General features: G+C 39.6%; 1 protein-coding gene across 2 annotated transcripts in view; it reads right to left on the bottom strand.

The window, feature by feature from the left end:
• Positions 1-13,762, bottom strand: part of LOC148301842 (uncharacterized) — a 68,273-nt gene that overhangs the window by 3,722 nt on the left and 50,789 nt on the right. For both annotated transcript variants that reach the window (XM_088272646.1, XM_088272647.1), the window contains exons 3-9: positions 9,590-10,763; positions 6,834-6,979; positions 5,773-6,417; positions 4,615-4,775; positions 2,573-2,743; positions 756-880; positions 223-386 (exon numbers count right to left, since the gene is read on the bottom strand). In XM_088272646.1, coding sequence (XP_088128772.1) covers positions 223-386; positions 756-880; positions 2,573-2,743; positions 4,615-4,775; positions 5,773-6,417; positions 6,834-6,979; positions 9,590-10,763 — 2,586 coding nt within the window. The remainder of the gene's footprint in view (positions 1-222; positions 387-755; positions 881-2,572; positions 2,744-4,614; positions 4,776-5,772; positions 6,418-6,833; positions 6,980-9,589; positions 10,764-13,762) is intronic.

Below are 13,762 nucleotides of genomic sequence, written 5' to 3'. Positions count from 1 at the left end.
TTGGGGTTGGCCGTGCAGTGCAATGTGGGGGAGTCTGGGTGGTACTAATCTCCTCACAAGCACATACCATTGTCTCCTTCGCTGCCTTCCCCACCTGACGACACTTCAATCTCGCACATTTCCTTTATCCTGACGTTGTTTACTGACTAAACAGCCGCGGCGACATAACACATCCCTGTTTTACAATGAACATTAGAACATGTTCAAAGCTTGTTGACTCACTTTGCAAACGTTGGCAGACTGCTGGGCGGGCTGTCCACATATGCAGGTGTTGGCGTCATAGTTCTCCAGGAGATGAGGATAGTTCTGTTGGATCTGGGCTTGGCACTGAGGAGGCGAGATGAGGTCCATGTCCATGCTGTGGATGATGCTGTTGGGGATGTTTACTGGAAGAAAATAATACATGAGATCGTCAGGTTATTGCACAAAGTTGAAGCCAAATCAATGAATAATAAGTATACAACACTCTCTTCATCATTCATCGTTCACTTTGTGTAATACCACTTAAAAAAAACACTTATTTGTGACAACCAGTTTCAGAATAATCATTCCATTGTTTGGTTAAATGTAGAGTAAAGTGAAATTGTTACAGTCTTCTTTTTCTTCTTTTAAATGGGTTTAATGGGTAAATCATAAATGAAACTCCCAGCTGAAAAAATCTTAACGAATTGTTGACTGGTCGCCAGATTTCTTCACCACGATCATCCTATGGAAAGGTTATCTGGCGACATTTATACTAAGTAGTCAGTAGGTACCTTGAAGGACTTGCTTTCCCCACCCAGTGGTAATGCACTTGTAGCGTCCTCCGCTCTGGTAAAGTCTCTGGTTCGCATTCTGGTTGGCAGGAGGCAAGCAGATGGGAGCGATGTTTTGCGCAAATCTAAAAAAACATAAATAATTAATTTATGATTCACATTAAACTGCGAGTGCAACTCTAAGGTAGGTGACTCCCGGGTAGACCACCAAAGAGATGGATTGACAGCTGGGTTTCGACATCGCAGGAGGCTAATCCCCCTAAGAAACAGGCCACAAGGCCTACAAGACCACTAACAAGAAGAAGAAGAGAAGAAAAAGGTTTTTCAGTATGTGCATATACCCAAAGCTCTGTCACACAATGAAATTTACCAATATGCTAAGCATTCCATGGATATATATGGTCAGCAACGCAAATATGCTCCAAAGAGCAAGAGCAGGGAGACAGTTGCTGACTGATATCAAGGTCCGGCAGGTGCCCTATCTGGGGCATGTGCTGAGAGGAGACAAGTACGAGCTATTGCACCTAGTGGGGGGTCCACGAGGTGTGGGCAGAAGGCAGATCTCCTGGCTCCGGAATATACCAGACTGGACGGGGATCAGGACTGTCTAGAGCTGCCCGAGACAAGGACAATTACTCTCAAGTGATAGTCGACGTCAGAGGGACCTGACATGACACGCATTAAAGAAAAAGCATAATATGCTGGAAACTTTCTTAGAAAATTCTCCTTGCCTATCATGTACAGGGATTTACAGCATATTTTGTTCATATGTCTTAAAAATGAAAGTGGATGTATATAGTTCATAACAAATTTATAAGCTTGATCCCTAAAAACAATACAATAGACACAATGGATTCAACATCTTATACCAATCAAGATTTGTCACATAGCTCATTTGTTAGTCTTATTCGTCTTGTCATATTTTCTAAATCAGACACTACAAAATCTGATAGATCTTGATGTCCTATTGCCTCATCAATTTTTGTCAACTGCATACCTTCTTTTGCACATTCTGTTTCCAATTTTAATCTAGCCTTTTCAAAAGTTAGATATACCCACACTAAATGAGGGACATCTTGTGATGACGTCTCATCACATACACAAGTAGAGTTTTGCCTAATTTAAAAACGGAAGAGGTATTTACAACATTTTGAGTGTGTCCAAATACTTGTTCGCAAAATCTGGATTATCTCCAATTACAGGAGTTGTATTCATATAATTTTTCGCTCTATAAATGCCCAGATTTACATATTCTTCTTCATCTTTGATGAAATGTCAAAAATAATATAAAAATAACGCATGTAATTGGATATGATCCATATTTTGCGAACAAATATTTGAACACGCTCAAAATGTTGTAAATAAAATTATCTGGTCAAATTATAAGCTTAAATAATAAAAATGAAGATAATATTTTCTGGCGTTTCTCATGTGTGTGATTATAATCCAGGATTTGGACCTCACATACTAATAAAAGAGTTTCTGCTTGATAAAAAGCTTCTTTTCATCTCGCCAATAGATGTCTCTAGTAAAGTTCTAGTGATTCAAGAATAATGTTTCAAAATTGGTTCACATATATAGAAGTTCCAAGAATTTGAGTAGTGTGGTTGTCAATAATGGGTAGAATTGGTGAATGTTGCACGTGTGACAACTTAAACCAGCCTATGACGGTCGTCAGCCCCGTAAATGCCCAGACTTCCATATTCTTCTTCATCTTTGATGAGATGTCAAAAAAAATATGGAAGAGGCATTCTCCATAGTGTTGGTCAACCTGTAGGAATCAAATGATGGATATTTGGGTTATATTCTGAACTTACCGGAGTTTTTCGGATAGGACTAGAACAGCGAAGTCGTTGAGCAGGCTTCCGCTGAAATACTGAGGGTGTTTGTGAATCTTCGCTACTTGAACAATCTGGAAAGGCCTCGGCTCCTCGTCAATGCCCAGCTTCCACTCTCCTCCCTTCACAAGCACGTTCTTGGCTTCCAGGCTAGAGAAAAAAACAATACCAATATTATTTACCATATCAGATACAGGATGATTCACCCTACGGATGAGATGTCAACATTGATTGTGTCTCAATTTGAAATGAAACATTTTAAGATGTGAGCAGGTATTCAAACTGACGGTTTATCTAGAGTCAAGTATTTTTTTTGTATTTTTTTTTGTATTTAAATTAAGTTTTTTGTATTTTGTATTAACTAATTATACTTAGAAACCTATACCCTTATACCCTGTACTATGACTATTTATTTTTTGTATACCCACACACAGGCCATGCCTTTGTGGCATCTTTTTTTGTATTCATTTTATTTTTTATATATATTTTTTGTTTTTGAATTTATGTAATGCAAAAGAATTTTAAATAAAGAAAAAAAAAAAAATCTACATGAACTAAAATGAACATATTTTTGAAATAACAACTTTTTTATAAAAATTAGTGGTACCCTTACTCGGCGTTTTATTACTACTCGTACTCGGCCGAATAACTCGGTTTGAATGACGAGTATACTCGGTTTAACTAAATTAATATAGTATTTTAAAAAATATATAATGTTTTAGCCAAGTTGACATTTTCAATTGCGGAAAATCTGTGTTGAAAAGTCGGATGGTGAGCATATTGTCCTCTCAGGATCTTTGAAAACTATGCTTCTCTGCATTGTATGTATGTCCTTACTAGAATCTACATCACACACACACACACACACACACACACACACACACAAAACACACACAAACACACGCACATTTTCTTTCATAAATACATACTTACGTGTTCATTCGTCTACACTAAATATTTTGTCCGCCTCCGTAATGGTCAGCACGCTGGGCTACCGTTCTGGAGGTCCCGGGTTCGATTCCCAAGGGGGGTAAAATAAATATAAGTGATTTTTTCACTGTAATATTTATTCAATATTACCATGGACTGGTACTTGAAGCGGAGGGCTGATCACCCTTCAAAAGTGAGTGTCAAACTTTCCGTCCCGTGCTGGATCATTTTACATTACAATATTTTTGACAAAAACAGCATATTTTTGCCTTTTTTTATAGTGAAACTTTCGGATATCCATCATAGATGTTCACAGTACACAATGCACTTTACTTATTATGTTTTTATAGTTTATTTACACAAAAATATTAACATTAACGGACTCGCGGCCTAAAGTATGGCGGCTGTATAGAAGACGCGGCTGTCGTATCTGCGGAGCACGAGCCGACCGGAAGTATTCACGATAAAGTTGACACTAAATTAAAATAATTTTGATATTTTATGACAGTAAATCAAAGAGAACTAATTTATCCATGCCTCGAACCAAATTTAAGTGCAAAAAATTATCCACAGGTGTTGATATAAGTACGTAAAGTTGAAAAACGACTATGCATGCGATCCGCAGTCAACGGTACTTCTATAAAAAACGACAATAGATGCGATCGGGTTAAAGTCTCTTTAAGAGTTTCAAAGAAACTCGTCTTAATTGGTTAATTAGGCTAGAATTAGATTAGTTTTCTTCATTACTGCTGGCACTTTCTGTAACGTCGCTTCATTCAATGAATTCTAATAATATGATCTTTGTAATCAATTCGAATTTCTCTAGATTAAAAAATCTCATTCTGAATCTGAGGTCCAGTAAATTAAACAAAACCGTTTGATTGATTTAACCGAATTATTCGGTCGAGTAATCGGTTTCGCAAACATCAAACCGAGTAATATTCATATTCGGTAACTCGGTGAAACTTCTACTCAGCGCATCTCTAATAAAAATAGTACAAAAGTACGTCCTATTTGTTTTGTAAAACGTCCGATTTGATTTGTGAAATGTCCGATTTGAAGTTAAAAACCGTAAGGATTTAAAGACTCACCCATCGACGCAATGAGCACTGGTGACCACCACATTCTCGGATGTGATGACCCCACCACACAGCAGGGTCCTGTTGGTCTGCAGGAGTATCATAGCCTGCCATGGGATCTCCCCGAAGTCGGCTTCAAACAGCTCCTTGTTTCCGTACGGCCTGGTTCCTCCCTGAACAAACAAATGGATTTAGATTTTGATAATTTTGATTGATAAGAAAAATAACTTTGGGTATAAAATAACAAAATAATAAAATAACAAAGATGGAGAAAAATAACTTTGGGTATTTACAGGGTTAATGACCTATCATTCATAGCTTGGTTAAGTGATGACTTTACACACGTGTATCATTCACCATTCTACCAATGATTGACAACCATACTAGGTACTTAAATTTGGAAGATCTACATAATAAGAACCCTAATGCATGGAGTTGGCACAACAAGGATAAAAGTAGACTGAATGCAGTCGAAATGGGAATATATTCAAATAAATGTGCGGCAAAACGATGTACGATAGATGTATAAATGGTGATATATAAGGAAAGGCTGAGATGAGCATTGTCGTTAAAATAAAAAATGTGTGTTTAGAAGTCAGGAATACAAATAATTGGCGCGTAAGTATGAGGAGATGCACGACTATGGTAGAGGCGAAAATTATTTGCAAAGGCAAATTGGTTTGGCGAAGTGGCGTGACTTAAAATCAAAATTAAGGGTTATAATAATAATAATAAAAACAAAACCCTTATCCGCACCCCATTGGTGCATAGAGCACTGTGTCATATAAACGCAGTGTTATATCGATCGTTTACACATGAAGGAAGGGTGACCAGCCCTCCGCTTCGGGTACCAGTCCATGGTAATATTGAATAAATATTACAGTGAAAAAATCACTTATATTCATTTTACCCCCCTTGGGAATCGAACCCGGGACCTCCAGAACGGTAGCCGAGCGTGCTGACCATTACACTACGGAGGCGGACTATTCAGTTAAGGGTTACAATTGAATTAAATTTGAATAATCGGCGGATATGTATGAGGAATTGCGAAAGATGTTGATGTGGAAGTGGCGAAAATTGTTTGCAAAGACCATTGGTGTGGTGTTTTATGTGGCCATTCTCTCTGCTTTACTTACGGGTAAATTACGTGATGATACTAGTAGTACATACCTTTCGGACGCCGCAAGATCCTTGACTCTGACCCTGTTGCTGCTGCTTCGCGTTGTTGTAATTTCCCAAGAGCAGTTGACCTTCGGTGTCGATATTTTCAGTGCTGATTTGGCTCACCGGAGGGGTATCAGGGAACCCATTGTTGCTCGCTGGCACATTGGCGACTCCAGGTCTGGCGAGAGGCTTGTTGGGGTACACTTGTTTACCAGGAGCTCCCTGAGTTCCCGAAGGATAGCTAGGGTTCTTGGTTCCAGGCTGCTGTTGGTTCTGGTACCCTGCCGGGTTCACTGGATTCTGCAGCTGGACAGCCGGATTGATAGGTCTTGCCGGGTTCGAAGGGTACTGAGGAGGCTGGATTACCGAAGGAATTTGATTCGGGTTTGCAGCGTAGATCGGGTTGTTGATAGACCCAGCTGGATTGAGACCAAAACCGTTGTTCAAGGGTCTTCGGTTGTCGTTGTTTCTTTGGTTGGATACTCCAGGACCTCGCACAGGCTTGCCTCGGTTCTGGTCGGCTTTGTAAGCGCCGGTGTCTCCAAAGGCGCCAGGAATCCATTGACCGAGCTGGTTGGTAGGCCAGGGGTCCGTGTAGGTCGGGTCGCGACAGCACTTGCCAACAACGCCAGTAGAAGGCTCCTGACAATCCTGCAAAGATTAAATTGAAAACGCCTTATCAATAACAGATATTTCATTAATATGTGGGGGTGTTCAAAGCATCCCTAATGGGTCATATTATTTTTTGACATCTCATCAAAGATGAAGAAGAATATGGAATGACTAAGAAAATATATGTAGCGAATGTGAGAGGGAAAACAGAACGAGGACGACCGAAAAGACTTGGCACGATCAGATCAATCAGAACCTAAAGTCTGGCAGTGTCAAAAGTCTGCGTAATCGGAGGGCATGTAATGACTAGATGTATGGATGTGAAGGAGGCGAGGAGTGTATGTCAGGACAGAAGAGTGTGGCGTTCCATCCTCTCTGCCTACCCCTGCGGGGAAACGGCGTGATTTCAGTAGTAGTAGGGTGCGTTGGGGTTAGAAGAAGAAAAAGTGCATTACCGTTAGTGGAACTCTGAACTCTTCCTGCTCCTTGCTCAGCCTCACGCTAGAATTCGAGATGATGCCATCTGCAGTGCAGAACTCCTTGGGGGTGCATTTCAATGCAGCAGCGCAGCCGGTAGGCACTACGGGTACTGCAGGGTTCACTGAAACGAACACAGACGTGTATTAAACATGGTTTACTGAAATGAAACAAACACAGACGTGTATTAAACATGATTTCTGAAACGAACACAGGCGTTTATTAAACATGATTTACTAAAACGAATACAGACGTTTATTAAACATCCTTTACTGAAACGAATACACTTTGTAGAACATCGTGTACTGTAACGAACACAGATGTTTATTAAACATGGTTTAATGAAACCTATACAGAGGTTTGTTAAACATCTTCTACTTAAACCAATACAGACGTTTATTAAACATCAATTACTGAAAAAAACTCAGACGTTTATTAAACATGATTTACTAAAACGAATACAGACGTTAATTAAATATGATTTACTAAAACGAATACAGACGTTCATTAAACATGATTTACTAAAACGAATACAGACGTTAATTAAATATGATTTACTAAAACGAATACAGACGTTCATTAAACATGATTTACTAAAACGAATACAGACGTTCATTAAACATGATTTACTAAAACGAATACAGACGTTTATTAAACATGATTTCTGAAACGAACACAGACGTTTATTAAACATGGTTTACTGAAACCAACACAGAAGTTTACTAAACATCAATTACTGAATTGAACACAGACTTTTATTACACATCGTGTACTGAAACGAATACAGACGTTTATTAAACATGGTTTACTGGAACTAACACAGACGTTTACTGAAACATTGTTTCACTGTATTGACAGACGTTTATCAAACATGGTTTACTGAAACGAACACAGACGTTTATAGACGTTCGAAAGTTGTTTATTCTTCATAAATTAAAAATCAAGACGACACTTCATCGGTGCGGTGCAGTGCCCTATGCACCATCGGGTGTTTAGTTCATTAGAATAATACACATATTGAAATACTTTCACAAGTGAAAATCGCAAGCGTGATTGTTTATTTAGTGCATCAAGCTGTTTTGTGAGTGTTATATAAATATTTATTGTGGATTGGTGTTCATCGGTGCTCGGCTGTCCAAACTCAAAACACAGTAAGGGACATTTTTTGTATTATGTTTTTTTTTTGCATTTTTGGACTAAGTAGATTTTACTTAGTCCAAAAATGCAAGAAAAACGTAATACAACAAAAAATGTCCCTTACTGTGTTTTAAGTTTGGACAGACGTGCTGTTGCTCATAGTAGCGAATAAATGCACATTTAATAAGCAAGCAAGATAATCGCATGCCTTCACCACCAAGCTTGCCTCTTTTGCAAGGTATCAGGTCCAAAACATCCCCATGTGACAATGCATCATCAGTTGTCTGAACCCAGGAACGCAGGTGTGGCTTGGGAGGAACCAGAGCAGCTAGCAGTTGGCACAAGAGCCTGGAGGCAGCTTGTGAACTCCATATGCTCTACGTATCGCTCACTCCTTTCGAGAATGTCATAAATAAAAAAATCGTCGATTTTGAGTTGTGCATGATTTCGGAATTCCCAGAAAATGTACTTTATCCTACCTAGCAAAAGCGGCATATTTTTAACTTAATAATTAACCCGCTACAGGGCAGAAAGTGTTGTTTTTGCATTTTGAAGAAAAGGTATTGTTTTTTTTTAATAAACAAAAAAACCTTCAGGTTTCATCTAAAAAGATTTGTTGCGCAGTAAAAAGTTCAATTAAAGGCTTGATTTTTATGTTTAATACATTGTATTATATTTTTAAGCTTTATAAACGTTCTCCTGAAAAATCAAGTTGTTTGATTTATGACGTTCTTGAAAGGAGTGAGCGATATTTGGGTTGAGTAGGTAAACAAGATAATGGTTTCATCATCAAGCTTGCCTCTTTTACAAGGCATCAGGTTTACAAAGTCAGGACGTCCACTGCTGACAATACTTCAGCAGTTCAGCCTCCATAGCTTGTGATATTTCCTTATTAATATGGTTGACACGAATAGCGAAATGCAACATCTGGAAAGACCGGGGTGTGAGTAACAACACAAAGATAAAGTTTGTCAGGAGTTTGGTCCACTCCATTTTCTCTATGCTGCTGAAACATGGACCATAAAAGCAGCAGAAAGGTGACAAATTGTGATGTTGGAGGCGCATGCTCCGAATCCCATGGACAACTAGACGAACCAACGAGTCCATTCGCCAAGAACTACACTTGGATGGCTTGACTCTGCACAGTGTCTGTACATGACGGATTCTTCAGTTCTTTGGATACGTCGCGCGTGGCCATGAGGATAGCCTGAAACGACTGGTTATGATCGGTAGCCTGGAGGGGAAGAGAAGGTGGAAAATCGCCCCACGCGATGGACCGATCAAGTTAAGCCAGCACCTTGATGTTTGGAGCGTTACGTGCAGCGCAGTCAAGGGATAACTGGAGAAGAGTCATTGCTTCCACAAAGGTGATAACCCTCAGTAATGAAGAGTAAGACGGAGAAGAAGAATATCACTGAAGAAGGTTTTGAATGTTCTTGAAATACTTTAAAAGAAATCTAAAACTTATACGTTATAAGCTAAATACAAAAAATGCTCTCACTCTTAAGGAAAAAAACCCAAGGTAAAACCTAAGGTCCATTGTTCCGTCGTCTTTATATTTCTTCTTCGTTTCTGTTTTCAATTTTGGGGTACTAACCTGGTCTCGGACGATCTCTGGTCTCGTCCAAAATGATCCCACCTTCGCTCTCTCCTGGGCGTGGGACTATTTGCTGGCTACCAATGGAGGACTGCGGACTCTCGTCCTCTTTGGGTGGCGGCAGGTATCCAGGTCCCTTGGTAGGCTTGGGTGGATTAGGCACGTAAGGCGTAGGCTTAGGCACGTAAGGTGTTGGTGCGGGCACATAAGGCGTTGGTGCAGGCACATAAGGCGTTGGTGCAGGTGCGGTAGGCTGTGGTTTATACGGAGTTGGGCTTGGCTGGTATGGTGTAGGCTGCGGTTTGTACGGAGTTGGACTGGGTTGGTATGGTGTAGGCTGTGGTTTGTACGGAGTTGGGCTTGGCTGATATGGTGTAGGCTGTGGTTTGTATGGTGTGGGTTGTGGTTTATACGGGGTCGGGCTTGGCTGATATGGTGTGGGTTGTGGCTCATACGGGGTTGGACTTGGCTGGTAAGGTGTAGGCTGTGGTTTGTAGGGAGTTGGGCTTGGCTGATATGGTGTAGGTTGTGGTTTATACGGAGTTGGGCTAGGTTGGTATGGTGTAGGCTGTGGTTTGTATGGTGTAGGTTGTGGTTTATACGGGGTCGGGCTTGGCTGGTATGGTGTAGGCTGAGGCTTATACGGGGTTGGCGTTTGGGGAGGCTGTGTGAATGTGGGAATCGGTGGGTTATAGGGATTCTCTGGCTCAGGATATTCGTAGGGCTGGTATGGTTTCTCTTCAACGGGAGGCAGGTAAGGAGTGCCGGCTTTATCTGAATTACCAAAGTTGGGTCTTGTGAACTGTTGCTGCGTTTGTGAAACAACAGAGTCCTCGTACTCTCCGGAGCTCGTGAAGGGAGGTCGGACGTCTTTGGATGGCTTTCCAGAGATCTGGTTGTCTTGGTATACGCTTTGCTGGTTGTAAGTCTGTGTAAAGCCCTTCTCTCCTGGGACTCCTGGGACGTGGATCAACCCTGAAGTGTGATGAGAGAAGTCCTGGCTGTTGCTGGATCCAGGAACGTGAACGAGGCCTGATCCAGTGGTGATCTGCGATCCTGATTGGATCTTCTGTCCAGAGGTAGACTGGTAGTTGGAGGTAAACGTTTGGGCTGTGGAATCGACTTGCTTCGGCTTGATGCGACAGCAGACTTCCGTCGAAACTTGACAGCGGATCTGTAAAAAAAAAAACAAACAAAATAAAATAAATTATCTTCATTCAAAAACTTAAATGGTATTTAGTTTTGAACACATACATGTATTGCTTGTATTCTTAAACGACGTTTTACAACCGATTTAAAATATTATTTTTTGTCATCTCATCCAAGATGAAGAAGAATATGGAAGTCTGGGCATTTACGGGGCCGTCATAGGCTGGTTTAAGTGATCACTTTACACACGTGTAACATTCACCAATTCTACCCATTATTGACAACCACACTACTCAAATTCTTGGAAGTTCTGTATAAATGAACCAATTTAGAAACCTTGTTCTTGAATCACTAGAACTTCACTAGAGACATCTATTGGTGAGATGTAAACCGATTTTAAACGTAAACATTTTTTAATATGTCTGAATTTATGTTTACAAATCTAGGGGCGATACGTTTTTTTTTATATTGATATATCAACATATTAAGGAACGAACGCAGGGCTGAGACAAGCATTATGGATAAATTTTAAAAAATGTTACCATAGCTATACAAAATTGGGTGTTACTGGTATTAAAAGTAAGGTAGGAAAGGCGATTGATATAGTATAGGTACCTAGGACGCAAATGACCTTATCAAATTATGAACCAGGCAATCGAAATTAATCTTCCTCGAGAGAAATCTAGAGAAAAACTAAAGAATTCATGGATGCTGCAGAAAGATAACATGATTCGAAGGCATGGCTTGTTTTAGATGGAAATCGCATTTATTATTTAATTTGCTTATTATGTACAAGGTTTATAGATCATTTAGTGGATTTTTGTTTCTTCTAGCTAATTAAATATGTTTTATTTGAATCTGTGTTGGGAACAAGAGGGATAATCTAGTGTGGGTCAGTCAGAAACTTGTCAGCATTTGCTCATTGCTGGGAGGAAACCACGTTGCACTCCTCAGGAGAAGGCGGACTGCTGACTGTCCTCAACAGGCCTTTCGTTCCACTAGAAGAGGGTTCGGCATTTTGTGTCCTAGCTAAGAATTCATGGATGCTATAGAAATATATATATGACTCGAAGGCATGGCCTAGGTGACGTTGTGCATAACAGAAGAACCTACAACCTGAGGACGAGGAGAGCTGACCACAACAGACTATGGTGCAAGTAAGAAGAAAATTAATCTTCAACAAATATTAAGCATCTTTGAGGATAGCACCATCGCGCCTTAGCGCTTTTGAAAGAGAATCATCTGCGGATATAATGAATGAGGTCAGCCCGGGTCACGACGAGGCGCCATATTGCATACTGACAACACAACACGAGGCTAGAGCATAAAGCCGTATCTGCGTCGGACATCGCTCGTTATACAACCTTTCATTCCCCATCTCGCAACGGCCGGGTAATACATAATAGCGATAATCAACGAACGAGACTGACGTAACTCGAATATCGTTACGAATCGTCGAGTCGCGGACCACCCTGTACTTTCGGAATTGCAACCTGGCAACCATTGCACTTGAAAAAAAAATTTAAGGAAATTTTACTAATTAATTTACCAAGGTACCGTTTCTCCGCAGGGGTAAGCAGAGATATAGATAGATCGACACACAATTCCGCCTTTGCAAACAATCCACATTCATGCCGATTATTTCGACTTCTGACCTGACTAAGACCAAGTATTTCACATACTTGATCTTGCAAGTTTTTCTCTGTCTTCCTCTGCTTCTATTTCCAATTGTACTCGCCAAATGACTTCGCTTTACTGTCCTATCTTCACTCATTCGTTCCACATGCCCAAACCATTTAAACAGGATCGTCAGTCCATTTGATCTTCACATTCGTTTGAAAATGCCATAACTAGGCGAAACAATTGTCACAATATTATTTTTATGCGTTTTTTAACAATAAAATAAAACTTGATAGACTTAAAAATATTGTGTTTGATTTAAAAATTAATTTGAAATAAACTAGTGATATATTTTATACGTATTTCGTAGTCGTACAGGAGAAAGTGACTATCTTGCAAAACGTAAAATGTTCAGGAGGGACATTTAAGTCACTTTTGCTTGGCAACAAAATAAACATCAATACAGTTAGTCATTTTTAACAAGTCAATATATTAACAACATTTTGATTGTGTCCAAATACTTGTTCACAAAATCTGGATTATCTCCAATTACAGGAGCTATTTTCATATTATTTTTTAATATCTCATTAAAGATGAAGAAGAATATGGAAGTCTGGGCATTTACGGGGTTGACGACCGTGATAGGCTGGTTTAAGTGAACACTTTACACACGTGTAACATTCACCAATTCTACCCATTATTGACAGCCACACTACTCAAATTCTTGGAAGTTCTACATATATATGAACCAATTTAGAAACCTTTTTCTTGAATCACTAGAACTAGAGACATCTATTGGTGAGATGTAAAGAAGCTTTTTATAAGCAGACACTCTTATATTAGTATGTGAGGACCGAATCCTGGATTATAACTTAAACCAGCCTATGACGGTCGTCAGCCCCGTAAATGCCCAGACTTAAATATTCTTCCACGACGATGTTTAATTTAAAAAAAAAATAAATTCAAGTGTTTAATTTTTATTAAAATACTAAAGGGGTGATACTAAAAAATTACGAATGTTAGCTTAGCCCAGACGGGATTGGAAATTTTGCCTATAAAACCGACGCCGAAAAAATGCTTGGAATTGAATATAAATATGAAATAAGGATTTCCTCATTACAAACGATCTTCCTTATTGAAAAAGCTCATAATTATATCGATAAGACCGTCATAAAAATTCGCAAAGTATAATTTCACAATATTTTGTCACTTTCGCTGAGATGTGAAATTTCTCCTATTCGAATCGCACGTTTATAGCCGTTTTCTGGCGATTTCTTAACGAAACGACCATCTAGCCATTGCGACGCTTCCCCGCAGGGATGGGCAGAGAGAATAGAGCGCCACACCACTCGGTCTTTGTATATTAATATTTAAACCTTGTGATTAATTCATATTTACCACAAG

Source organism: Brachycentrus maculatus, unplaced genomic scaffold (assembly GCF_059751285.1).
Source record: "Brachycentrus maculatus isolate JH-2025_06_01 unplaced genomic scaffold, ASM5975128v1 h1tg000513l, whole genome shotgun sequence".
NCBI lineage: Eukaryota > Metazoa > Arthropoda > Insecta > Trichoptera > Brachycentridae > Brachycentrus > Brachycentrus maculatus.
The sequence above is the reverse complement of the archived record's forward strand: the minus strand, read 5'-3'. Positions and strand labels throughout refer to the sequence as shown.